The sequence below is a fragment of the Amblyraja radiata genome, chromosome 28 (assembly GCF_010909765.2).
Source record: "Amblyraja radiata isolate CabotCenter1 chromosome 28, sAmbRad1.1.pri, whole genome shotgun sequence".
Classification (NCBI taxonomy): Eukaryota; Metazoa; Chordata; class Chondrichthyes; order Rajiformes; family Rajidae; genus Amblyraja; species Amblyraja radiata.
This window is the reverse complement of record NC_045983.1, coordinates 28,997,164-29,024,809: the sequence shown is the minus strand read 5'-3', so window position 1 is coordinate 29,024,809 and position 27,646 is coordinate 28,997,164. Positions and strand designations below refer to the sequence as shown.

The following is a 27,646-nucleotide window of genomic DNA, read 5'->3' as shown; positions in this document are numbered from 1 at the left end:
CTGGAGAAACTCAGCGGGACAGGCAGCATCTTTGGAGAGAAGGAACGGGTCGAGACCCTTCTTCTGAAGAAGATTCCCGCAACGTCACCCATTCCCTCTCTCCAGAGGTACTGCTTGTCCAGCTGAGTTACTGCAGCATTTTGCGTCGAGCACATTAGCCCATCCTTCTACCAATGTAATAGGCACTCCGGTGCGTATGATACATCGCAGCTGTTGCTGTAATGAATGGGAAGGAATTTAACACAAACGCTTCAAGTATTGCGAGAATGTTTAAGAAGAAACTGCAGGAACTGCAAGAAGATGCTGGAAAATCGAAGGTAGACAAAAATGCTGGAGAAACTCAGCAGGTATTTCCTTCGCATCTATAGAGCGAAGTAAATAGGCAACGTTTCGGGTCGAGACCCTTCTTCAGACGATTGCGAGAATGTCACTAAACAACTTAAACCTATTAATAGACAATAGACAATAGGTGCAGGAGTAGGCCATTTGGCCCTTCGAGCCAGCACCGCCATTCAATATGATCATGGCTGATCATCCCCAATCAGTACCCCGTTCCTGCCTTCTCCCCATATCCCCTGACTCCGCTGTTTTTAAGAGCCCTATCTAGCTCTCTCTTGAAAGCATCTTAACGCCTCTAATTCTGGAGAGAAAAAATCGGTCGCTCAATGGTGTCGATATTCCTCGCTGTGTTGGGGAAATGTTGGGGTGAAGAGAAAATCCTCATCAGGAAATTCATTGTTTTGCCCTGTGGTCTGATACGACCAGACGAGCGAATGATTGTAACCTTTTAGGGGGCACGGTCATGTATTCGCCTGAAGAAGGGTCTCGACCCGAAACATCACCCATTCCTTCTCTCCAGAGATGCTGCCTGTCCCGCTGAGTTACTCCAGCAGTATGTGTCTTATCGACGGACATTAGTTTGACGGTTCCCCGTGGATCGATGCACACTCCCCCGTTTCTAGTCGGTAATAAAAACGCTCCCTGTGACTGCGCCCGCGAATTTTCCGTGTTGGTCACATTTTATGAAGTGTGATTGAATAGGTCGCGGTTTCCACAGACAGTGTCACCGGTAAACCTCTTGAATTATATGTACGTGGTCTCGAAAATTGTGAATTCTAATTCAGAATCGACATATTCTCGCATACAGCAGAACCGTGCCAGAAATAAACATCCAACCCTTGCCAATTGGAGCTCTCGTCTTCACTGCAAAAAGTGAGATATGTTTCCCGCTGCAGCGATCACATTATTAAGCCAACTTATTATTACTTTACACTTACATGGGCTATGACTCACGAATCGTCATTTGTCGTCATTTCATTTAATGTTTAAAAAAAAATGGTATAGGGCAAATCATATTGAGGAAGAAGGAATGACGTGAGATTGATCCAAGATACTTTGAAAGCTGATCCCTCCAATTCGATTTTGGATTGGCCCTCATGCCGCTTACCTGAGGGTGAAAGTGCCAACAGAGGTCGCTTCCTCTCCCCCGAGGCATCACCCAACTGCTTAACCCCCCCCCACACCCCCCCTACCTTTCACCCCAAACCCCCTCTCCCTTCCGGAGCTGACACAAACAGACACCTCCCGCATTGCGTCCCGTGCCCTTGGTACGATCTAGAAATGTGCTGAGTGGAAGACCTAGGAAGTGGAGGAGGAGCTCATCTTCCCCTGCCAGGTCCCACTGTCCTTGAGAGAAATAAAAAGGCCAGCACCTCGCTATCGGCCGTAACGTGTTCCTCACCCCCTGCTATCTTGACACCAGAGAGACAAGAACACACAGAGCCATGCGCTCGCTTAATCTCTTCCTCGTCAGCCTTTTAATGCTCCCGTATGCCTCCGGAGCAGGTAGGACTTCAATCGCTGTCGATATTCAAATTGTTGGGATATGTAACACATTTTCTTTTAACTGTCTCGTTTTCATGTGAACATAATAATACAGATAACGCGCTGGGAGAAGTCGGATGGTCAGACTGCACCGGCTAAGTCCCTCCAGCAGTTTCTTTCTCTTTTTTTTTGGGCTCATGATTCCAGCATCTGCAGTGCCTTGTGTCTCCTCGGTTCGTGGTGACAATGAGGTGAAGCCGCCCCTGACCAGCAGCTGAGGATGATGTCTGGCGTCAGACGAGTGCAGCCGTTTCTCGCTGGGTCAAGAGCGAGGGACGGACGCTCTGCAAATCTGCTCAGCTTCTGCAACCCGGGGCTGAAATGTTGGCCCCGATCCTTGCTCCTGCCCGCCCGGTCTCCCACTAGTGCCAACGAGATCACGGGCAATGACTGTGCGTGCCAACGCATTCATTGGGAGCTAGCTAGATCCAAACTCAAAAGCATCTGAAGTTTCCCGTCTCTCACAGGTATATCCTTGTCGAGAGAGGGGTTACTTCATTGTGCTGTTGTTCTTCGGTGAGTTTATGCAGTGTGTGTTAGTTGCAGGCTTATTATTATTGCCACTTTCGGTCCTATTTGATGCCATCCCTGGTGACTGTAACATACTGACTCGGCGTTTGCTGCAGGTTGCCGCTGTGTTTGTTTGTAGTGTGTGTATTGGGTGTAGGGATATTTGACCAGAAACCCAGGGTGTTGAATGTAAATTGCCAGCCCGCTGACGGCAAATGACACCAAGCCAGTCATCACAATGAGAGGCGCTCATTAACGGGGACGCAATAATAGGAGCAAGACTTGGTGGCCACGACCCGCCCGCCCGAGTCCAGCAGAGATCAGCCCTGATCATCGAAGATCGACACAAAATGCTGGAGTCACTCAGCGGAACAGGCAGCACCGCTGGAGCGAAGGAAAGGTGACGTTCCGGGTCGAAACGAGTCAGAAGAAGGGTCTAGCCCCGAAACGTCACCCATTCCTTCTCTCCACAGATGCTGCCTGTCCCGCGGGGTGACTCCAGCATTTCGTGTCTTATCTTCGGCGTAAGCCAGCATCTGCAGTTCCTTCCTACACATCACAGCCGTGATCATACTGGGTGAATGAGCCGAGTTGAGTTCATTGTCACGTGTACCGAGGTACAGTGTAAAACAAAAGCTTCTCACTGTACCTCGGAATACGTGACAATAAACTCAATTCAACTCCACTCCATCACGCAATGTGATCTCTGCTGGCCTCGACTCCTCTTCTGTGCTAGTTACCCCCGATCCTCAATTCCTCCATCTTTCAAATGTTGAACTATCGCCACCTTAAATACATCTCGTGATCTGGTCTCCTTTGCCCTCCGGGTCCGAAATTCCGGAGACTCACTTCCCCTGAGAGGAAAAATGTATACGAGTGTCAGTATTATACGACCACCGCTTCATACATTGCCTTGTTCATGGCTATCCCACTAGTAAAAGCACGTTAACATCTATCCTGAAGATAGTCACAAAATGCTGGAGTAACTCAGCCAGCCAGGCAGCATCTCCGGTGAGAGATGCTGCCTGACCCGCTGTGTTCTAGCATTTTGTATCTATCTTCGGTGTAAATCAGCATCTGCAGTTCCTTCCTACACATTAGCATCTATCCTGTCAAGCACCCTTAGGATCTTGTATGTTTGACTAAGGATGCTTGGCAATCTTCTAAACTCCTACATAAACTGTCATGCAAGAATTACCTTTAAATAATTACTCTCTGGTGATTCTAGCGAGCTGCCTCCAACATTCTAGTCATTTTTTGGCAAGGGGATCACAATTGTGCACAGTCTTCCAGGTGTGGTCTCACCATCTGCCCTGCGACTAACAAAGCATCTCTATTCTTAAACACTGACCTTTCCTTTCATATCTTCTTGACAACTTGTTAGATTTGCTGTAGTTTCATGCTTCACAATAATGCATCTGAACTTGTTTTCTGTCATCCCTCTTTTTAGATAACAATCTGCCTTTTGACTTCTTTTATTGTAGATAACCTCACACTTCCCCACTTTAAAATTCATTTGCTAGCTTTTCACCTAATCAATGTATCCATAATCCTGTTGTAAATCATAATGTCCACATCATGGCACACCCTTCCATCTACCTTTGTATTATTGTGAAACTTGGGAAACTGACATTTAATTCCCTCCTTCCCATCAACTATGTAAATAGTAAACAATTGAGGACCAGGATCTGATTTCTGAATACTCCACGAGTTACAACCGGGGTATTTCACCAGTTGCATCCTACCAGCCACAAACGACTGGATAGACTCGGCTTGTACTCGCTACAATTTAGAAGATTGAGGGGGAATCTTATAGAAACGTACAAAATTCTTAAGGGGTTGGACAGGCTAGATGCAGGAAGATTGTTCCCGATGTTGGGGAAGTCCAGAACACGGGGTCACGCTTTAAGGATAAGGGGGAAGTCTTTTAGGACCGAGATGAGAAAACCATTTTTCACACAGAGAGTGGTGAATCTGTGGAATTCTCTGCCACAGAAGGTAGTTGAGGCCAGTTCATTGGCTATATTTAAGAGGGAGTTAGATGTGGCCCTTGTGGCGAAAGGGATCAGGGGGTATGGAGAGAAGGCAGGTACAGGATACTGAGTTGGATGATCAGCCATGATCATATTGAATGGCGGTGCAAGCTTGAAGAGCCGAATGGCCTACTCCTGCACCTATTTTCTATGTTTCTAAGACACCTATTTATTGCAAAGATAGACACAAAATGCTGGAGTAACTCAGCGAGACAGGCTGCACTTCTGGAGAAAAGGAATGGGTGACGATTCGGGTTGAGCCCTTTCTTCAGGTCCCACTGTTTCTAGGGAACTTCTTTTAAAACCGTTAGATGTAAGTTATTGAGTCCCAGCGATTTAAAGTTTCCTACTTTACTTCTCGTAATTGGATTTTTACGTGTTCCTCCCTGTTGTGTTAAATTAGCCAATATGTTAGGGATATTTTTTACCCTCAAACTGCATCTGGAATTCTATCGTATTGTGTTCACCACCTCCTAAGAGAACCTCAAAATATATTATGAATCCTTCCTTTCCCATTTTTGGAACATAGCACATCCATCATATATTCTTACAATATTGAGTACCCAGTCCTGCTAACTCTGCAATCACGTCTCCATAATATTTAATAGATCATACTCAAATGGTGCAATATGTGCTGTCAACTCATCCATTTTATTGCAAATGCCACTGCATATGCACATAGAAAAACTGCTATGTTTTGACTTTTTACTGTTTTTACTTACTGGGTTTGCTATGTGCCTCATGCTTTCATTTACATAATTTGCCCTAGCTTTTCACACTTTGCATACAAATTCCCCCATCTCATTTCCTCTTGATTTATTAATAGTAATAATCTTGATTATTATTAAGCATTCTTTTCTTCCCAGCTGTTATCAGGCAAGTGAATCATTCTACCACAACCAGAGAGCAGTGCTGAACTACTATCTACCTCTTTGGTGACGCTCGGATTATCTTTGATCAGACATTTCTGGCTTTACCTTGCTCTAAACGTTATTCCCTTATCATGTATCTATACACTGTAAATGGCTCGATTGTAATCATGTATTGTCTTTCTGCTGACTGGGTAGCACATAACAAAAGCTTTTCACAGTACCTTGGTACAACTGACAATAAACTAAACTGAATCAAATTTCCCAGGACATGGATCCTGGCATGAATCAGATAAAGCCCATCCCAGCGGATCAGCTCTCTACTTCCCCACTACTGCTGTCCCGTTATGTGAGATGTATTTCTACCACACCTGCTTGGAGCATTGCATTTACCTCCCTAATCCTTTCCTAATTCACATGTGGCTCCAGTAATAATCCTGAGATTATCACCGTTGTGATTCTGATTCTCACTTTTTCCATGAGCTCCGCTAATCCCTCAAGAGAATCTAATTCCTAGCAATAACATATAATAATCTAGTTCAGAAGAGACATCTTAACCCTAGCCTCTGAAAGACTTCCTGTCATAGCGAAGTAGAACCGTGTCTGTTACCTAACTATGCGAACTTCTCTTTCTTTCCCCACTTGAATGGCTCCCTGTGCCATGGTGCTATGGACAGTTTGCTCATCCTCTCTGCAATCCTCACCCTTATCCACTGAAGCAGCAAGACCCACGTACATTCTGGACTGGGGATTCTCTAGAACTATTCTCTGGATATTTCTAATGCACTCAGTCCCTGACCATTCACCTATATAGAAATAGTGAATCTGCCTCCTGGAATATTGTGTCCAGAAAATCCTTTCCTACCTCCTTGAATCACAGTGTTTTGAGCTCAGACTCCACCTTATCGAACCTGAGCCAAATTATTTCGAGCAGCCAACACCTGATGTAGATAAGGCCATTGTTTACCACAATGGGGTCCACCAGTTCCCACAGGTTGCAGTTACAGCACATTGCCTATCCAGCTAACCTTTTAAATTTATTAGTTTGTATTAGATTTCACCACTTTAAATGTGCAAACTTTACTCACACTGATATGTCCTGGTGTGGTGTGGTGTACAAGAAGCCAAACAAAGGCTTATTCAGTAAAGAGTACAAGGACATACTGATGTAGTGAGATGAAGTAAATGACGTGGGTGGAAAATCATATAGTACATGTTGGTTCCACTGTCAACCTCTCCACTGTAAATTCTACGTTATTCAATTTACTTTATTTAGGTCTAAGAGTACAAAACGCTATCAATTTCTTAGTGGATGTGTATTAATGTGCATTGTCCAGTCAATATTTTAAAATTGCAGCTTATACTGACTTTACAGATTAATTTGAGTTTAATTTTACTAAATATTTACCTAATATTTGCAGCAATATTTAGGATGCACAACACTGACCCCTTTCTCTCACTTGGCCAAATGCATTTATTGAAAATCTTGCAAGTCACTATGACTTTTTACACTTGGCATTTCATGGCCAACTTTTCTCCCACTTTGTTCCCTAAATTCTGTATGTTCTTGCAGGTTCTGTAGAAGGCTGGGTCTATCTTTTAATTTACAAATAGTCATCACCTTATATTGCTAATTTGTAGTAATATAAATCAGACAGCCTTTTCACTGGAGCTCCAAGGAGCATTGTGGACCAATATCTGGCATAAAGAAGGCAGATATAAAGAAGGCTTTGTATTATTAAATCAGCTTGATGATCTCAGGGCATCTGTGAGTGCTGACAGCTAATGACATTTTTTTTCAAAGTAACTTCAGGAACTGAGAAACAGTAAAGACAGCAAGAAAAGACAACTCATAAACCCATGGCAATAATTTACTGCCAAGTGAATGGAGCAGTAATCTAACTCCACACATCTGCAGGGTTAAAAAAAATCTCCCGTTCAACCTGTTTAGCCGCTGCTACATTTGATGTTCTAGAAACTAGATTGATTATGATGCCAATCATCTTCTTTTCCATCCAGTAGTTTTAAATGAGGGAGATTCATTTCCCATACCCTAGCCTGCATGCGAAATTTCAACTGCAGCAATTCTGTTTTGTTCAGAAGGGGAGACTCGGGCCTGCCATAGAACAGTGCTCGAGCATCTATGCTGCATAACTCCATTGGTAGCATCCCGGGAACAACAAAAAAGCATGCCAACGGGCAAATAACTGATGATCTGTGCTAGATTATCTTTCAAAATCTGTAGCGAGTGGATCGAGTGGTTGTTTTTACGTGCGTGCAATCTGTATTTTAGAGTATAGTGGGAATTATTTTAAGATAGACACAAAAAGCTGGAGTAACTCAGCGGGCCAGGTAGCATTTCTGGAGCAAATAAATAGGCGACGTTTCGGGTCGAGACGCTTCTTCAGATTATTTTAAGATACTTCATGGTTTTGTATAATAAAACTCATTTTACCAATAACAGAATAAACAAATAAAGACCAGTGGTGGAAAACTGAAATGAAATCGGAAAATGTTGAACCTTCTCAGCAGATCTGGCAGCATCTGTAAAGCGTGAAACATGGTTAACGTTTTCAGATCGAGGACGTCTCATCTATATTATTTCATTATTTCCCCTTGAACACAAAAAACGATGTGCATGGATGTGTGTGTGTGTGTGGGTGTGGTGTGGGGGGGGGGGGGTTATTGGGCGTGTGGTCAGGGGGAGAGAGTGAATGTTTCAGGCGCCCCCCCCCCCCAACCCCCCTGAGGTGCGTTGGTCTCTGACCCCACCAGTCAATTTCAATTCGTACCTTTTCACAAGATTGTCCTCTGTAAATTCCCTCCCCCCCCGCCCCCCCCCCCCCCCCCCGAGTGTGTCAGTAGTGGATGCGAAAGTGCGATAACATAACTGAATGGTTGATCGATGGATTTGAAGGGCCGAAGGGCCTGTTTCCATGCTGTAGCTTTCAATCAATCAAAAATGAGTCGATAACACATAGGTATGCCACTCAATAGAAGTCCTGGTCCTCATGTGTTTGACCTCTTTTACAGACCACAGTCTTTACACAACTGAACCCCGCCAACTCCACCCATCCCTTCTCTCCACAGATGCTGCCTGTCCCGCTGAGTTACTCCAGCTTAAAATACTTCCCCAAATCTTTGTTGTAATGCAACATCTGCAGTTCCTTCCGACAGATTGTTTTCCATTCTCCTGGTTCTCCTACAATCCCTCTATTCCCTTCAACTGTATTTTACATATTAACGACTGTGGTCAATCTTAATACTTTATCATCGTACGCCGTCCCCTAGTGATCATGAAATCAGCTCTGCGGGTATCAGAACCTTCCCCCTTCCCTTTAACAGAATTTAGTCAAATTGGTATTTCTTTAATGTCCGTATGGAAATAACATTCACCACACAAAACGCAAAACGAAAAGTGGAACAATAGAAGTGGGAATGATAAACAAGTGCAAATCCTGACATTAAGAACGACCTTTAAGAGTGAGCTCAGACACACAATCGTAGTTCCAGGAGACGTGTGATCAGCCAACAGCAGGGTTAGTCCATTAGAGATGGTTCGTGCTTTTATATGGACGAGTTTTCAATTAAAACGATCTAAGTCTACTATTTAATATTTCTTCATTTAAAGTTCGGAAGTCTTTAAAATACATCCACGATTCTTTTGATCAACAATATAACCGGCCACATAAATCTTGGTAACATGGTTATAGACCACTTAACTCCTTGACCCATTGAACTGACAAAGGAGTTACCGGATAGACATCACATCGGATTACATCTGGTCCATAGATCACTTTTAACATGCAAATTCCCGGAGCGGAAAAGCCACCTATCGGATCGGGATGGTATAAGGCAAGGAGATCATTATAGAAACAACCTCGCGTATTCTACCCAAAGATATCTTTGATTCTGCCTGCCGATCTGAAACTGTAATTCGGGCGTCTGTACGTGAAAAAGTTAAACGCAGAAATGCAGACTAAATTCAGTAATACCTTGATTCTCCACAGGCGCCGCTGCTGTAGCCTTCCCTCTGTGGAAGTCACAGAAGCAACTGGTTTGAAGTGAACTTCAAATAGAGTGATAGTCATTAAAAATGTCATTTCCTTTGGAGAGAGTTTGAAAAAAAATATTACCAAATCTGCTGACTTTTTAAGAATAGCGACTGTTTTGCTCAGAATAATGATTCCAAGATTCTATAGTTTATTAAAATAACAACCCACATACCAGCGTGTAGGAAGGAACTGCACCGAAGATAGACACAAAGGGCCTGTCCCACTTTCACGACCTAATTCACAACCTTTTTTACTCGTGGACATTTTTCATCATGTTAGAAAAATGCCCCGACCTACTTGATGCCACGAGTACCTACGACTAGCATCACGGCCTGCCAACGACCTTCTACGACCTCATGACGGCCATGCTGCGAGTTTGAGTCAAGGGAAAACTTGGCAGAGGTCGTGAATTAGGTTGTGAAAGTGGGACTCAGCGAGTCAGACAGCATCTCTAGAGAGATGGGACGGGTGCCGTTTCGGGAAGAGAGAGACCCGAGTCCGAAGAAGGGTCTCGACCCGAAACGTCACCCATTCCTTCTCCCCAGAGATGCTGCCTGTCCCGCTGAGTTACTCCAGCATTTTGCGTCTATCTTCGGTGTAAAACCAGCATCTGCAGTTCTTTCCTACACATTTCGTCAGCAGTATCCAATCATGTCTTTCAATTGTGCTAAGATGAGAGGCCAGGTACACTGTACATCTGGTTCCTCACATTCATGTCACCCATGGCTGAGATATCTAGTGCGAACTATATAGAAAAGATAAGGTAAACAATCTTTAATTTATTTTAATATTAATATTTTATATACTATTTATCGGCTAAATGTGTTTTGACATAAATATATAATTCTTTAACTTCTAAAATAATATTTCACATAAATCACTTAACTATTTCAACCATTATTAAATGCTAACCATTATTAGGCATATAATGATACAGATCGAGTATGGGCAAATAGGACGTGTCGATGGGCAAAAAGGCTTGTGTGGGCGTGGGAAGCAGAAGGGCCCAGTTCCTTACGGTATGACTTTATGGCTGGCGGGCATGTTGTTGATTGCTTGTGAGGTGTGAGGTTTGTGCTGGTTAAGTGCAAGAAATGGAGCTGGGTGTTGTGTTGACCAGTGAAACATTACTTACAGGTTACCCATAGTTAGCCCAACTTATGTACAGCTCATACATTCAAATGATCTTTTGGTAGACCAGTGGGATGGATTTGTTGGGTGCTGCGGAGCTGTAAGCAACTGTTCTTGACACCAGCTGGAATTTTGCCATGTCAAAACCATGAAGAATACATTCGAGTTAACATGTTAAAATACATTTTGCAAATATTTGCAAATATTGGCGACACATCATCTGCACTAGCACCCACATCATTTTGAAAATTGTCATTAACATTTAACATTTTATCCGGAAGTAGCAATTTGGGACCGCAAGAAATTGCTGCTACTGTATCTGTGGACGCAGCCCAGACCATTACACAAACCAGTCTACCTTCCATTGACTCCATTTATACCTCACGTTACCTCGGCAAAGCCAGCAGCATAATCAAGGACAAGTCGCACCCCGGCCACTCCCTCTTCTCCCCTCTCCCATCGGGCAAAGGGTATAGAAGTGTGAAAACGCACACCTCCAGATTCAGAGACAGTTTCTTCCCAGCTGTTAACAGGCCACTGAACCATCCTACCACAACTAGAGTGCAGTCCTAAATTACTATCTACCTCATCAGAGACCCTCGGACTATCTTTGATCAGACTTTACTGGCTTTACCTTGCACTTATCAAGTATCTGTACACTGTGTATGGCTCGATTATAATCATGTATTGTCTTTCCGCTGGCTGGTTAGCACACCACAAACGTTTTTCACTGTGCCTCAGTGCACGTGACAATAAACTAAATAAACTAAACTGTAACTGTTATCTGAGATAGGCTTTGGCTAAATTTGTTAAAATCAGCCTTTTAACCCAAGGTGGACCAGTATTATTTTGATATTTTTTGTTTAATTTAATTTAGTTTAGTTTAGATCTTTAGGTGAAGTCACCGATATACAATTGAAATTAACATATGAATTGAATGAATGAAGATGAATTTGTGATATTCCTTAATGTTAGGCAGAATAAACAAGAATAATTCTAAGTGTAATAGTAAAAGTGTAATAATAACCATTTCTGTTAAACACAAAAGAATAAGGTGAATTTACATTTCGTTTTGTTTCCTGAATTTACATTGCATTTACATATAGTCATTTAAGTTAATATTTAATCTTTATGAGAATACTATTGTAAATTTGGAGATATTTCCATTCTAAATTTTGAGGAGAGGGAGAGAAGCCACAGTGGTGAAAGTTGTAAATACAATGCTTGACGATCACAACCAAATAATTGTGTTTTTTTTTGTGCAGGAGATTGGTGTTATGACTTTATATCACCGAATTGCGGTAAGTAGCTGGTCAAATTATTTAATATAGTATTAAAAAAATATCATTTTTTAACGTAATTTTTTAGAAAAAAAAATGGAAGCATTTAATTTAACACATTTCAACACTGTCACTAACTTTAGTTTAGTTTAGAGATAAAATGCAAAAACAGGCCCTTCGGCCCACCGAGTCCGTGACGACCAGCGATCCCCACACACTAGCACTATCTTATACACACTAGGGATAATTTACAAATTTTACCAAGTCAAATAGCCTACAACCCTGTAGGTCTTTGAAGTGTGTGAGGAAACCGGAGCTCCCGGAGAAAATGCACGCAGGTCACGGGAGAACGTACAAATTCCATACAAGACAACACCCCTAGTCAGGATCGAACCTGGGTCTCTGGCATTGTAAGGCAGCAACTCTACAGCTGTGCCACCGTGCCGGCCCTGAGAGAACTGAAAGAAGATTTTTTTCCAAAAGTATTAAAAGGTTTCAAATCATACATTTTCCCAGGGTAATGTCTTTCCAAGTAAATGTTTAGTTTAGTTTAGTTTAGTTTAATGACACAGGCCCTTTGGTCCACCAATTCACACTGACGATCGATCACCATTCACACTAGTTCTCTGTTATCCCACTTACTCATTTACTCTATACCCAATGGCCAAATGACCTCCAAATCCACATATCTATGGGATATGGAAGAAAATTGGAGTAAATGGAATACCCTCCACTAAAAATAACTACAAATATACTAGATTATTTTTTAAAAATCTAATTATCAAGTTCAAGAAAATATATCGGCCATCATCAGTGAAGTAGACTTTATTTAACTAATGTGGTTGACTCCTAAATTCCTCTTTAGTTGAAGGGAAATCAGAGATGAACAATTAGATTATTAGCAATGCCAGCATCTCTGAACCACAGTGGCGCAGCGGTAGAGTTGCTGCCTTACAGCACCAGAGACCCGGGTTTGATCCTGACTATGGGTGTTTGCCTGTACGGAGTTTGTACGTTTTCCCCGTGACCTGCGTTGGTTTTCTCCTCGACCTTCGGTTTCTTCCCACACTCCAAAGACGTACAGGTTTGTAGGTTAATTGGCTTCGTATAATTGTAAATCGTTCCTGGTGTGTGTAGGACAGTGTTAGTGTGCGGGGATCGCGGGTCGGCGCGGCCTCGGTGGATCGAAGGGCCTGTTTCCACGCTGTATCTATAAACGAAACAAAGCAATTGAAATGAAGCAATTCGCATAATATCAATTACTTGTTTTTCAAGTGCTCTTGCTCTTTGTGCACTGACTAATGAATTATGTCTTCATTTATAGGACCCGGCACATGGTCAGGGAAACATCCACAGTGCGCAGGGCGTAGTCAGTCTCCCATTGATATTATAACCAAAAAAGCTACGCCTGATCCCAAATTGACTGATATTACCTTTAAAGGCTACTTAGATCCTGATACATCTTTGAATTGGGCCCTATTTAATGATGGTCACTCAGGTAAGTTCAAATTCAGTCAATCAAACAAAAAGGATTGGGTCTACAACGCAAAGGGAGGAGATGCAGGAGATAGTGAAAGGCTTGGATAGAGTGGATGTGGAGAGGATGTTTGAACTAGTGGGAGATTCTAGGACCAAAGGTCATAGCCTCAGAATAAGAGGACATTCCTTTAGGAAGGAGATGAGGAGAAATGTCTTTAGGCAGAGAGTGGTGAATCTGTGGAATTCATTGCCACAGAAGGCTGTGGAGTTGGTCAATGGATATTTTTAAGGCAGAGATAGATAGATTCTTGATTATCAAGAGTGTCGGGGGTTATGCAGTGAAGGCAGGAGAATGGGGTTGAGAGCAAGAGATAGGTCAGCCATGATTGAATGCCATGGTGGACTTGATGGGCCAAATGGCCTAATCTTGCTCCTATCACTTATAAACATGAAATTATACAGTAGCAGATTTCCAATCCATATATCCCAAACCCAAAAGCATCCAAAAAACAAATGTTTACTACCGGAAGTGATCCCAACAGAGCTCGACTGTATGCAGTTGTTTGCATTGGGTTGGCTTTGTGTAGGAAAATAAATCCATGGTCTTGAGCCCCAGGGCATTTCAGTGTTTTACAATGTGATGCTGAGTACTTTATCACTGTGCAGTTTGAAGTGAGCCGGTTACGTATATAACCGGGCACTGGGAAAAATATTGATCCTGTAAAGGGGGCAGAGAGAAATGAGGAGAGTGAATTGTTGTTTGAGGGGGTGGAGGGTGTTGAGAATGGATGAAAGAGGAGATGGTACATGAAGGATAGAATACAAGACTTTTGCCTTGGCTTGAAGTTTTACAACACCATCTCACACATGATACTGGGGCCAATTTTACCAAGCCAGTTAACCTACAAACTTGTACTTCTTTGGAGTGTGGGAGGAAACCAGAATTTCCCAGAGAAAGTCCTTGCAGGTCATGGGGAGAACGTACAAACTCTGTACATAGAGCACCCATAGCCAGGATCAAACCCGGGTGTCTTGCGCTGTATGGCAGCAACTCTATTGCTGCACCACCATGCCACCCACACACCTGTCTGTATTGGGCAAGGTTCTTTTGAGGTTGCTAAATATAAAGGTTTAAACTCCTGGACATTTCTGTAACCAAAACAGAAGAAAACCATTGCACCATTGAGCAATTGTGCTGTGTTAGATTTTCTCTGTAATTGTTTGACTAATCAAACAATGAATACTTGGGGAAGCGGGCTGTAGATGGAAGAAAGGTATCTGGAGTTAGAAGCAGGAGGTCCTGTTGTGAAATCTTCAGTCATACATCCAATCACAGCTGACAGTCCGATCACAAACAAAAATATGCTTAGTAATTGTGGCTAGTCATCTGTAATATGTTAATTTGTTCTTCTGCATTGTTTCCTTCTTGTTTATAGTTCAGCTGATTTTAAACGGATCCATAACCATCAGTGGTGGAATGCTCCCCGGCACATACAAGGCAGATCATTTGCACTTTCACTGGGGAACGGCAACTTCTCCTGGGTCAGAACATACTATAGATGGGACACAGTATCCGATGGAGGTAAGGCGAGAGCATCTTAAATTGAACATCTTGGAGGAAAAAAGAAAATCTCCAGAATTGTGGAAATGAAAGATTTAACCCTATCAGTCATGCCATTTGTGAACCAGCTGTGTGAAGGTGATGGAAGGAGTGTAGGAAGTAACTGCTGATGCTGGTTTACACTGAAGATAGACACAAAATGCTGGAGTAACTCAGCGGGACAGGCTGCATCTCTGGATAAAAGGAATGGTTGACATTTCGGGTCGCGACCCTTCTTCAGTCTGAAGGAGGGTCTCGACCCGAAACATCACCCATTCCTTCTGTCCAGAGATGCTGCCTGACCCGCTGAGTTACTCCAGCATTTTGTGACTATCTTGAGTGAAGATGGCTTTTGTTGCCTGGAAGGAATGTACAGTGTCCTCCATAATGTTTGGGACAAAGACCCATCATTTATTTATTTGCCTCAGTACTCCACAAATTGAGATTTGTATTAAAGTGCACATTGTCAGATTTTATTAAAGGTAATTTTTATACATTTTGGTTTCACCATGTAGAAATTACAGCTGTGTTTATACATAGTCCCCCCATTTCAGGGCACCATAACGTTTGGGACACATGGTTTCACAGGCGTTTGTAATTGCTCAGGTGTGTTTAATTGCCTCCTTAATGCAGGTATAAGAGAGCTCTCAGCACCTAGTCTTTCCTCCAGTCTTTCCATCACCTTTGGAAACTTTTATTGCTGTTTATCAACAAGAGAATCAAAGTTGTGCCAATGAAAGTTAAATAAGCCATAATGAGACTGCGAAACAAGAATAAAACTGTTAGAGACATGAGCCAAACCTTAAGCTTACCAAAATCAACTGTTTGGAACATCATTAAGAAGAAAGAGAGCACTGGTGAGCTTACTAATCGAAAAGGGACTGGCAAGCCAAGAAAGATCCCCAAACACCTGTCCAACAGATCAGAAACACTCTTCAGGAGTCAGGTGTGGATTCCAGGGTACTTAACGAAGTGGTGATAATTGGTGATAATTTTCCAATGTTCTATAGACTCAGGATCAGTTCCTGTGGATTGGAGGGTAGCTAATGTTATCCCACTTTTTAAGAAAGGCGGGAGAGAGAAAACGGGGATTTATAGACCAGTTAGCCTGACATCAGTGGTGGGGAAGATGCTGGAGTCAATTATAAAAGATGAGATAGCCGCACATTTGGATAGCAGTGACAGGATCAGTCCGACTCAGCATGGATTTATGAAGGGGAAATCATGCTTGACTAATCTTCTGGAATTTTTGGAAGATGTAACTAGGAAAATGGACAAGGGAGAGCCAGTGGATGTAGTGTACCTGGACTTTCAGAAAGCATTTGATAAGGTCCCACATAGGAGATTAGTGGGTAAAATTAGGGCACATGTTATTGGGGGTAGAATGCTGACATGGATAGAGAAGTGGTTGGCAGACAGGAAACAAAGAGTAGGGATTAACGGGTCCCTTTCAGAATGGCAGGCAGTGACTAGTGGGGTACCGCAAGGCTCGGCGCTGGGACCGCAGCTATTTGCAATATACATCAATGATTTGGATGAAGGGATTCAAAGTAACATTAGCAAATTTGCAGATGACACAAAGCTGGGTGGCAGTGTGAACTGTGAGGCGGATGCTATGAGATTGCAGGGTGACTTGGACAGATTGGGGGAGTGGGCAGATGCATGGCAGATGAAGTTTTTTTTTAATGTTTATTTTAATAGAAGCAATTGTACAAGAATAAAGCATAACAATTATACAATTTTCGTACAGCTTCATTTTTAACATTTTATAAACTGATAAGTGAATCGGGGAAAAATAAATAAAAAGGAAAGAATGAAGAGAAAGAAGAAAAATACAAAAAAGAGCAAAGAAAATACCCCTGATTAGAGACAAAAAAAAGAGAAAGGAATTGATAACGTTTCAGATCAAGACACTGCATCAAGAAAGGATGGAGAAGGAAGATAGCCAGTATAAAGAAATGGGAAGGGGGTGAGACAGAGGGTGGTAGGTGATCGGTGGACTGAGGGAGGGGTGAGGGATTATGGCCATATGGAATACGGGGGGGCTAGGGAGAGGGATTAGGGGACAGAGGCAGGGGGGTGAGCTACAGAAGGGTCGTGCGGTGCCAGGTGCAGGGGAGGGGGTGAAGGTGGAATTGAAGGCTGGGGGGTTATAAGTGGAAATACAAAGCCTACAAGGCCTGGAATCTGATCAGTAAAGAGCAGGGTGCTATAAGTGGGTGGTAGTGTAATCGTTATTCAATTGCAACAATCAAGGTGCCATCATGAAGTCAAAGTATAGTTATTTATAAATATAATTTTCAAAATATAATTATTTTCTGGAACTGTACTATGAATACAGTAATGCCGTGGTTTCCTGTCGTCCTGCCGTTAGATTTTAAGAATGCAGCATTCAGCGTGATTTATGAAACTAACGATTCTGTCTTTTACAGATGCATATAGTCCATCTGAATCAAAACTACCGTAGCAAGGAAGAAGCTCTGAAGCATCCAGATGGTCTGGCTGTGGTGGCATTCATGTTTACTGTGAGTATTGCTTAGATGGCTAGCCTATGCGACTTTGGAAAGTTATCATAAACAATATGTGTACGACGGAATCGCAAATGCTGCTTGACACCGAAAAACATAAAAATGGTGCAGCAACTCAGCGGGTCAGGCAGCACCTCTGGAGAAAATAAATACGTGGCGCTTCAGGTTGAGACCCCATTTAGGATATAATCTACACCTTTATTCCTTCTAACAAAGTGTATGGCCATACAAATTCTCTTCTTTGTCCACTCTCCCAAGCTGTCAAAGTCCTTCTGCAGAACCCCTGCTTCCTCAACTCTACCTGTGGCCATCCATCTATCTTTGTATCCATATATCTTTGTATCCTCCATAAACCTGGCCACACAGCTATCAATTCCATTGTCCAGATTATTAGCATATACGACGTGAAGTGTAGCGGACCTAACACCGAACCCTGCGGAACACCACTAGTCACCAACCCGCAAACCCTGAAAAGGCCACCTTCATTCCCTCTCTTTGAAAGTCTGCCGTCTTCCCTCTGAAAGTCTGCCGTAGAAGGAACCAAAGGTATTGAAGGGTACTTTGTCACCTTGTCTGCGGCATGCCACAACTCTTTTGTGTACGGTACATGCGAAAACAAAGAAGTTCACTGTACCCTCACGGTAAATGTCTGTCATCTGTCTGGATGATCATCCCCTTTTTATTTCTGAGCTCCACTCATATAGCCTCACTGGGCAAACCTTCAGTAATGTCAACAGTATTCAAAAGGTACACTTGTGTTTGAGGCGGATGGCCTCAGGAGATTCCTGCACTCTCTGCAATCTCCATTTCCAGGTGGTCACCCATTTAGTTCCTGCCTGTACCTTAGGTGAGACCACCTCACTATAACTTTGCCGCAGAAGGCAGTGGAGGCCAAGCCAGTGGATATTTTTAAGGCAGGGATGGATAGATTCTTGATTAAAGACTCTCACACCCTTGTAATGGACTGTTTGAACTACTTCCCTCCGGCAGACGTTACAAGGCCTTCTACGCCCGAACCTCCAGACTCAGGAACAGCTTAATTCCCAGAGCTATAGTGGCTCTGAACCGGCCCTGCTGAGTGCCCCCCCATCCCCACGGACTGTCTCCCTCGGATGGTCACGTCGCACAGACACATCTGCACTTTAGTCTGTTGAACTGTTTTGACTCTTTTACTGTTCTTTTTACAATCCATGTTCTCGGGATATCTAAATCCAAATTTTATTAGTTATTTATGTTATGACATCGGTTGGAAGCTGCATACCAAATCTCGTTGCGCTTATATGACAATAAAATATATTATTATTATTATTATTATTATTATTATTATTAGTACGAGTGTCAGGGGTTATGGGGAGAAGGCAGGAGAAAAGGGTTAGGAGGGAGAGATAGATCAGCCATGATTGAATGGCGGAGTATCCTTGATGGGCCGAATGGCCTAATTCTACGCCTATCACTTATAAACATGAACTTTTGCATCGTTTTTTACATTTCCTTTTTTCTCCTTATTTGTGCCGGTGAAGCCCAGCCACCTGTAACCTCTGCACATTCCAGATAAATACTTCAAAGAAACAGTTCTACAGGTACATGGATAGAACAGGTTTGGAGGGTTATTGACCAAGCACAGGCAGGTGGGACTAGTGTAGATAAGATACGTTTGCCGGTGTGGGCAAGTTGGGCCGAAGGGCCTGTTTCCGCGCTGCATCTCTAAACCAAACCAAACTAAACTCCCATCTATGATGCAAATAACTCCATGACTGTGATTAGATATTGGGTAAACTCTGTGTAGGGTTTTAGGAGTTGAGAAGTTCAGCCATGAACAGATTTTGTTGAGGGGAGACAGCGTTACAGACATTTCTTTGTGAAGAGATAGTTTGGTGATGAGATTGACAATCTCTAGATCTACAGAGTATGCCCTGGTTCTGGACATGAGGCTTTAGAAGCTTTGGGGAGGAGTTAAGAGCCTTTCGAGGATTTATTTTAAATGGAGATGCGCACACATTGATATTGATTCCTCTCATTTCAATTCCTCTCCTTGCATCCCCTCCCCCTCCTCCTCCCTCTCCCTCTCCCCCACCCTAGTCATCCTACTAGTTCCACTGTTCACATCATTGTATCCCTTTGTCATCAGCTCTTCCCCAGCCAACCATGGGTCGTTATGGTCATTTGTTGCTGGCCCTTTTCCTATTTCCAATTTCCTCCCTTATATACTTTCAGCCTGAAGAAGGGTCCCGACCCGAAACGGCACCCATCTGTTTTCTCCAGTGATGCTGCCTGACCCACTGAGTTACTCCAGTTGCTTTGTGTCTATCTTTGTTATATGTCAGCATCTGCTGTTCCTTTCAACACATGGATTTCCTTTGGAATTAAGAAAAGCCCCCCCCCACCTCCCCAAATCTCTTAATCAAACCAACCCCCACCCTTTGTTAGGAGATAGTGGATTGGGGTCACCTGACTTTTACAATTGACTAAAATGCAATCGTGTTGACCTCTGGAGGACTGAGCTGATATACCATGGCCTTAAGTTATATTCAGTAGAAATGAAACTTTCAGATTTACCGTTGTAATTTCTGCTTCGCAACGTTTATGGCATTCATGCACCACAACTATCACCCTTTCACATCCAGTTCACTGATTCTGAACAAGCAAGAAATCAAGTCCTTTGTGTCAAAAGATTGTTCACATGAGAATTGAAAGCTCACAATTAAGCCAAATTGTGACTTTAGAGATGTTTGGGGATTATCGCAGGTGTTGGCTGGTGACCAGCAAGCAACCCATTTTGCTCTTGGTGTTGGTTGATATTAATTTATTTAGCTAAGTCATACTATAACTCTCAAGATAGGCACAAAATGCTGGAGTAACTCAGCGGGACAGGCAGCATCTCTGGAGAGAAGGAACGGGTGACTTTTCGGATAGTGACCCTTCTCTCATCTAGCGTAGGAAGATAATTGTAATCTTCCAACCTTGTTCCTGGACTGAGATCAGATAAAGGACTGCACTCGCATCTACTGAGATGACTAAGCTTCCTCTTTGTGATTACGTAAAAGTGCTATCTGATTTACCATTACCACTTCACACCATGTTGAGCCACTTTCTTTTATTTATCATTTTTTGCAGGAATCTGATAGTGATGCAAAAGACTTCAATTTCATCCAATATCTGAAACATGTTAAGAATTACCGTAAGTCTTAATAACAATAGAATAACTTTCTAGTCTAATGCGCACTTCCAGATTCAGAGTTAACAGTTTCTTCCCAGATGTTATCAGGCAACTGAATCATCCTGCCACAACCAGAGAGCAGTGCTGAACTACTATCTACCTCAGTCCAGGACGCATGTCTGTGAGCGGATGGCGGGCCACATCTATCACGTGTACACATGGATCCCGCCCCCATCCCGCCCCGGATGGCAGGCATCAAATCACGTGTTCACAGAAGGTAGACAAAAATGCTCCTAAAATTTATCCAAATGAGAAACTCAGCGGGTGAGGCAGCCTCATGCAATTCTTACCTGTCTCACCCGCTGTGTTTCTCCATCATTTTTGTCTACCTTCGATTTTCCCAGCATCTGCAGTTCTTTCTTAAACGTGTTCACAGAAAGGTCCGCGGTCGTGCCGGCGGCTTTGTGCAGGACGCGGTACAGCAAGAGCTCGGCGCTCGGCGGGTCGGATGATTACGGGGGAAAAAAATCCGTCTGCGGGCCGGATGATTTTGGGTTACGGGCCGCATTCGGCCCGGGGGCCGTAGGTTGCCGACCCCTGATCTACCTCATTGGTGACCCTGCGTCTATCCTTGATCGGAATTTGACAATTGCACTTAACGTCATTCCCTTACCATACACTGCAAATGGGTCGAATGTAATCATGTTTTTGCTTTTCTGCTGACTGGTTGGCACGCAACAAAAGCTTTTTCACTGTACCTCGGTGCATGTGACAATAAACTAAACTAAACTATCTCTCTATCTCTCTCTCTCTAATAGTACCTCTAGATCCCAGCAAACCTTTTTTTGCTTTTGTCTTTAAATTTGCCTTTAACTAAAACTTCGCCATTCTAGTTATTTCTGGCCTTTGGTTAGCTTAATAATTCGCTTAGTTCCCATTATCTCCCTCTAATCATCTGTATGACTCTGTTATGCAGCCTATATGTCACTCTCATTTCACTCTTACAACCATTTTCTTTTCTGCATTTGAGTCTACTTTTTACTTGTGCAGTTAAGCTGAGGGGATTCTACAATTGGCAGAGCTAGCCCACATTAGAGGATGTGGATCAGAAAAAGCGTAAAAATTCTCTGCTTGTTTACTGATACCAGCCTACCCCAAACACAAGTAAACTAGCTAGATAAGGGAAATCTGAAATAAAAACTGAAAATTCTGAAGAAGGGTGTGGAACTGAGTTTTGACAAAAACAGATACATGGTACTAATCATAATGAGCCAGGACTGCATTGGCACGGTAGGCTGAATACTCTGCTTCCATGATTAATTGTTCTAGGAGTAGAATTAGGCCAATCGGCCCATCAAGTCGACTCCGCCATTCAATCGCGGCTCATCTATATCTTTCCCTCTCAACCCCATTCTCCTGCCTTCTCCCCATAACCCCTAATACCCCTACTAATCAAGAAATTTTACTTCTTACTAATCTCAAACTATTCTATAATTCTCTCCCCATTCCTCTTTTATAGGGAGAGAAACAGTCAACATTTCAGATTAGCCGGGCATATTCTGATCAAACACATGTTGCCTGACCTATGGAATATCTCTTATGTTATCTGTTTTTATTTTAGTATATTCCAACAAATTATTACACATTGTGTGTTCTTAACATTTAGAAGCATGCAAAAGGATTCAGAAATTCGACTATCGAACATAGTACACCAAATAATACATCACAAGAACATGTCCTTTGACTCACCATGCTGACCATGATGCCAAGTTAAATTAATCTCCTCTGCCTTCCTGTGATCCGGTTCTCTCCATTCTCTGCATGTACATGTGCCTGTTTACAAGCCACTATAAAGGAATAATTGTATCCATATCCACCATTATTCTTTGCAATGCATTCCAAGCACCCACACACTCTAGTGTATAAAAACTTCTCCCCTACTTCTCCTTTAAACTTTGTCCCTCTCACATTAAAACTGTACCCTCTATGATATTTTCACCCTGGAAAAAATGGTTTTGACTGTCCACCCTATATACACGTCATAATTGTATACACCTCTATCACGGCTCCCCTCTGGATTAGTGCTCCAGGTAAAACAATCCAAGTATGTCCACCTCTTCTTTTAGCTAATGCCCTCTATTCCACACAGCATTCTGGTAAACCTCTTCTGCACTCTCTCCAAAGCCTCCATATCTTTCCAGTAATGAGGTGACCAAACCTGCACTTAGTACATCAAATGCAACCTAACCGAAGACCAAAAAGTAGCAACATAACATCCTGACTCGTGTGTTTTATGCCCTGACTACTGAAGGCAAGCACACCATACGCCTTCTTTACCATTCTATCTACTTGTATTGGCACCTTCAGAGACTTGGACCCCAAATTCCCTTTGCACATCAATTCTGTAAAGGGCCTTGTCATTAACTGCATACTTTCCCCTTACATTCAACCTCCCACAGAGCAATGCCTCACACTTGCTCTGATTAAACTCCATCTGTCTTTGGACTGCCCAGTTCTACAGCTTCTATCACATTGCTTCTGGCGGTTTTCTTCACTGCCGACAACTCTACCAATGTTGGTGTCACTTGCAAGCTTACTATCTCATCCACATCTGCATTCAAGTCGGCTATTTGTATCATAAAGCAACAGAGGTCCCAGCATGGATCCCTCTGCAACTCTACTGGCCACTGACCTCCAGCCAGAACAATACCCTTCCACCACCACTCTCTGTCTTCCATGAGTATGCCAGTTCTGAATCCAAACAACCAAGTCACCATGGAAACTTAATCTTCTGAATCTATCAACTACCTACCCTCATTGGTCGCCTTTGCCTTCTCCTCAAAAAACTTGATCAGGTTGGTAAGACATGACCTGTCGTGTACAACTGACTGTCCTGATCAGCCCATTCTCTTTCAAATGTGAGGAAATCCTATCCCAAAGAATCCTTTCCAAAAGCTTCCTTACCACGGCCGTGAGGCTCACCAGCCTATAATTTGTTGGATTACCTGTACTTCTTAAATAAGGGAACAACATTAGCTACTCTCCAGTCCTAGGCCTTGCCTGTGGCTGGGGAAGATACAAAGGTTATCCATACATACGAAGGATCAAGGTACTTGCCATCTCCTTTCTTGTCTATCTCGGCGGGTCAGGCAGCATCTGTGGAGGGAAAGGACAGGCGACATTTCAGATCGGGACCTCTGTCCAATGTTGGCTCCAACCTGAAACTAAGTCTATCCATTCCCGTGACAGATGCAGGCCGACCTGCTGAATTTCTGCAGCATTTTATGGTTTGCACATCTGCAGTTCCTTCTGTCTTCATTTACTAAAGCTGGAAGGAGCTGGGTTGGAGATAGGTCAGAGTGTGTTTGGGATTTTTACAATTATAGTATTACCTTTTTGGGGGTTAAGAATTACCCTCATATGTATTTGGATTATCCAGCATCACACAATTAGTTCCCTCCATTTACGTTGGAATCCAATTTAAGACAAGTAATGCATTCACAAACACCTATAGAACCCCATTTTTAAGGAATTTAGTGTTAGCAAGGTTGTCAAAATACTGAATTGATAGTTTGCAATTGATTTCTGTTCTAAATCAACTGTATCATTGTAGCTCTTTCCTTGATATGTTTTTGTTTTAGATGATAAATACACGATTAAACCATTTTCATTGGAAAATATGATTCCGAATGATTTAAGCAAGAATAGAGTATACTATCGCTATCAAGGCTCATTAACTACTCCAACTTGTAATCAAGCCGTAATTTGGACTGTATATAAGGAACCCATTCCTCTCAGCAAGGATCAGGTAAGGCTTGTGCATTGGGCATCTCGGTTTTCAATGTGCTACACTTTATTTTGAAACAGTGACCCCCCATGTTCTCTCCCCAAAAGAATCATCCTCACCACTCCGAGATCTTCGGTTTCCTCCCACACTACAAAGACGTACAGGTTTGTAGGTTACTTGACTTGGTATAAATGTAAAAATTGTCCCTAGTGTTGGATAGTGTTAAGATGCGGGGATCGCTGGTCAGTGCGGACTCAGTGGGCTGAAGGGCTGTTTCCGCGCTGTACCTCTAAACTAAACTAAACTAAACACATCTACCCTATCTGAATTCCTAAGGAACTTAATCAAGTCACTTGTCACTCTTCTAAACTCCAACAGATACAATGCTGGGAGAAATGGGATTGCTCTTTGAGTCGATATAGATTTGATATGGTAATTTTATATGGTAATTGGCATGCTTCCAAATTGTAAGGGAGTATGGATTCAAACTAGAATTTTGGCAACATTGGTTTAACCAATTTCCTCTCCCATTGAAGGGTAATAGGGCCATTTAATCCAATTTAACCTAGCAAAACTAGCCTTTCTAAAAAAAACCTTGTATTTTGATTTAAGTCACTTTTTCTAGCTGGAAGTAGATCTCTCTATTTTGGATCGCACGTTAGTGTTAATTTTTTACCCAGCTTAACACAAGTCACTGTAGATTAAGGCGTGCAATAATGTGTGAGTTATTTAGCTTCCAGTTTTTTTGGGAGAAAAATCTTCATAAATTATGCAAAAAAAACCTCTGTAACTTGGAAAATTAACATTGGATATATCTTTTTTTTTCCAGCTCAATGAATTTCCTAAAACTCTTCACTACAATGATACATCGCGCATAGTTTCAAACTTCAGACCAATTCAAAATCTAAATGGTCGTACGGTTTATGTTTTCAATTCAGGATCTCTTTTATTCCGCTTTAATCTGTTGATGTGTGTTATTGGGATCCGGGCACTTTTACTATTTAACTGAGGGACGAACAGATTGGAATTCTGTGGCATTTCCCCTCCTGCCTAATGGATTTAAAAGGAAATTTCAGTAATAAAACATGCCAAACATCACAGAAGAGCAACAATTGACTTGCCTTTGGAAGGTTCCTGAAGGGAAAATATATTCCTGAAGGAAATAAATACACCAAGACTATCCTCTCTTCAATGTAACTTACCAGCGCAGTTCCAAGACAATTGGCACTCATGTACTAGCTTGTTATTTCCAGTGAATGTGCAAAGTGGTATACCAGAGGCTGTTTAATCAGGAAATCTTATTGAAACACGTTTGTCTTCAATCAACGGATTGGCCTGTCATTCAAACCAAGACAGCACTTTAAATTGTCATAATATATTAAGTAATTACAAGTGAAAGGAAATGAAACCATTGTTAATTTTAAACGGTATAACGAAAGAGCTAGTGATTTCATTCTGTTTCGGAAATGGAAACCGACAGTCCCATAGTTATCACGAGTTACTTTCCCAATTGAACCCTTTATGAGGGAAGTACAAAAAACAATAGTGGCGGTAGTGGATCACGGGATGGCGGTGATGGGAAAAGCATTTAGCTAACTGCCAGGAGGATTTACTTACAGTAAATATCTGCTCAACTATTGCAGAAAAGTGTCAGGGTGATTTTAATTGAGGACTTTACATTGAAAGGCTTGGCCTTAAAGAAGATGCAATGGAACTGCAGGTGGGCAGAGGGATGTTCATTATATGGAGAGACTGGTACAGTTGGGATTGAGTAACAGAGTGGAGAGAAGGACATTTCTCTTTCATGTGCTGATCAACACTAGAGTGGTGGAAGCAAAGGGTGCTGGATACGTACTTGAAAAGATATTAAAAATGTCTTAGGAAAATAAAATCGAGGTGGTGTGGCTAATTGGGGATTTGGTTCAGAGATCCGATGCACTTGAAATAGCTTTCTTCCATGCTTTAGGTTTCAACTTTTTGAGATTAGGGTTCTGAGGGAATTTGGAAGCAGAAGCAACAATAGATGTTGGAATCTGGAAGCAAAATATAAACTACTGGAAGGACAGGGCAGGTCAATCAAGCAGCATCTTTGGAGTCTAATGGAGAGTCAACATATCAGATTGATACTCTGTATTAAGACAGAGTGCAGAGGAAGAATCCGCAGTCTATAGCAGGGAGTGAGAAGGTAGAGACAAGGGCTGCTAGGGTACAGGGGGAACCGGGAAAGGTACAATGATGGGCAAATGGAGGGGAAGAGGATAGGATAGCAAGGAAGTAGAAACTCTGATGGTTAGGTATGTGGGTGATGAATAGATGGAAGCACTTCACCTGCAGATACTGGTTTAAACCAAAGATAGATACAAAATACTGGGGTGACTCAGCGGGACAAGCAGCATCTCTGGAGAGAAGGAATGGGTGACGTTTCAGGTCGAGACCCTTCGTCATCCATTCCTACTCTCTAGAGATGCTGCCTGTCCGGCTGAGTTACTCCAGCATTTTGTGTCAATCTTCCACTGCTATATATATTGGCTATCTCCCCTCCGCACTCTCAGTTTGATGAATGGTCTCAACCTGAACTGCCTACAATATCCCTATGCCTTGGTAGATGCTATCTGTCCTGCTGAGTTCTTCCAGTTTTGTTCCTGACAAATTTCTCTGGGAGATGGGAACTGAATTCATTGTAGGGTGTTGGGGATCCTGCTTTATTCCTCCCTTCCCAAAAAACTACATTGGATAATTATCCCGCTCCTATAATTTTCGCAGCTAATTTTATTAATGTGAAAACCTCAGCTGTATTGCCATTCAGGGTTCAATTAGAATTCCAGCCAGAATCTGCTGCTGCCATCAGATACCGTATGAATCCGCTATGAAGGAGTCCACTGGCCTGACAATGTCAGAACCTTCTAAGGTTACACCAGATTTTGACATGTCATAACCATATAACCATATAACAATTACAGCACGGAAACAGGCCATCTCGACCCTTCTAGTCTGAGCCGAACACGTATTCTCCCCTAGTCCCATATACCTGCGCTCAGACCATAACCCTCCATTCCTTTCCCATCCATATAACTATCCAATGTAGGAAGGGTCTGCAGATGCTGGTTTAAACCGAAGATAGACACAAAAAGCTGCAGAAACTGAGCAGGTCAAAGCAGGTCAAAGAGCATCTCTGGAGAAAAAGAATAGGTGACGTTTTGGGTCGAGACTCTTCTTCAGACTGAGAGTCAGGGGAAAGAGAAATGAGAGATATAGACCATGATACAGAAAGATATAGAACAAATGAATGAAAGATATGCAAAAATGTAACGGTGATAAAAGGAAACAGGACAT

At 42.6% G+C, this 27,646-nt stretch overlaps 1 protein-coding gene across 1 annotated transcript; it reads left to right on the top strand.

Moving 5' to 3' along the window:
* The first annotated feature begins 1,566 nt into the window (after positions 1–1,566).
* Positions 1,567–27,240, top strand: LOC116989041 (carbonic anhydrase 4-like). Its single transcript, XM_033046168.1, has 8 exons — positions 1,567–1,845; positions 11,748–11,783; positions 13,087–13,260; positions 14,678–14,823; positions 17,274–17,366; positions 20,484–20,547; positions 24,168–24,334; positions 25,143–27,240. The coding sequence occupies exons 1-8, from the start codon at positions 1,785–1,787 to the stop codon at positions 25,320–25,322; spliced, it is 921 nt and encodes a 306-aa protein (XP_032902059.1). The 5' UTR covers positions 1,567–1,784; the 3' UTR covers positions 25,323–27,240.
* The last annotated feature ends 406 nt before the right edge of the window (positions 27,241–27,646 follow it).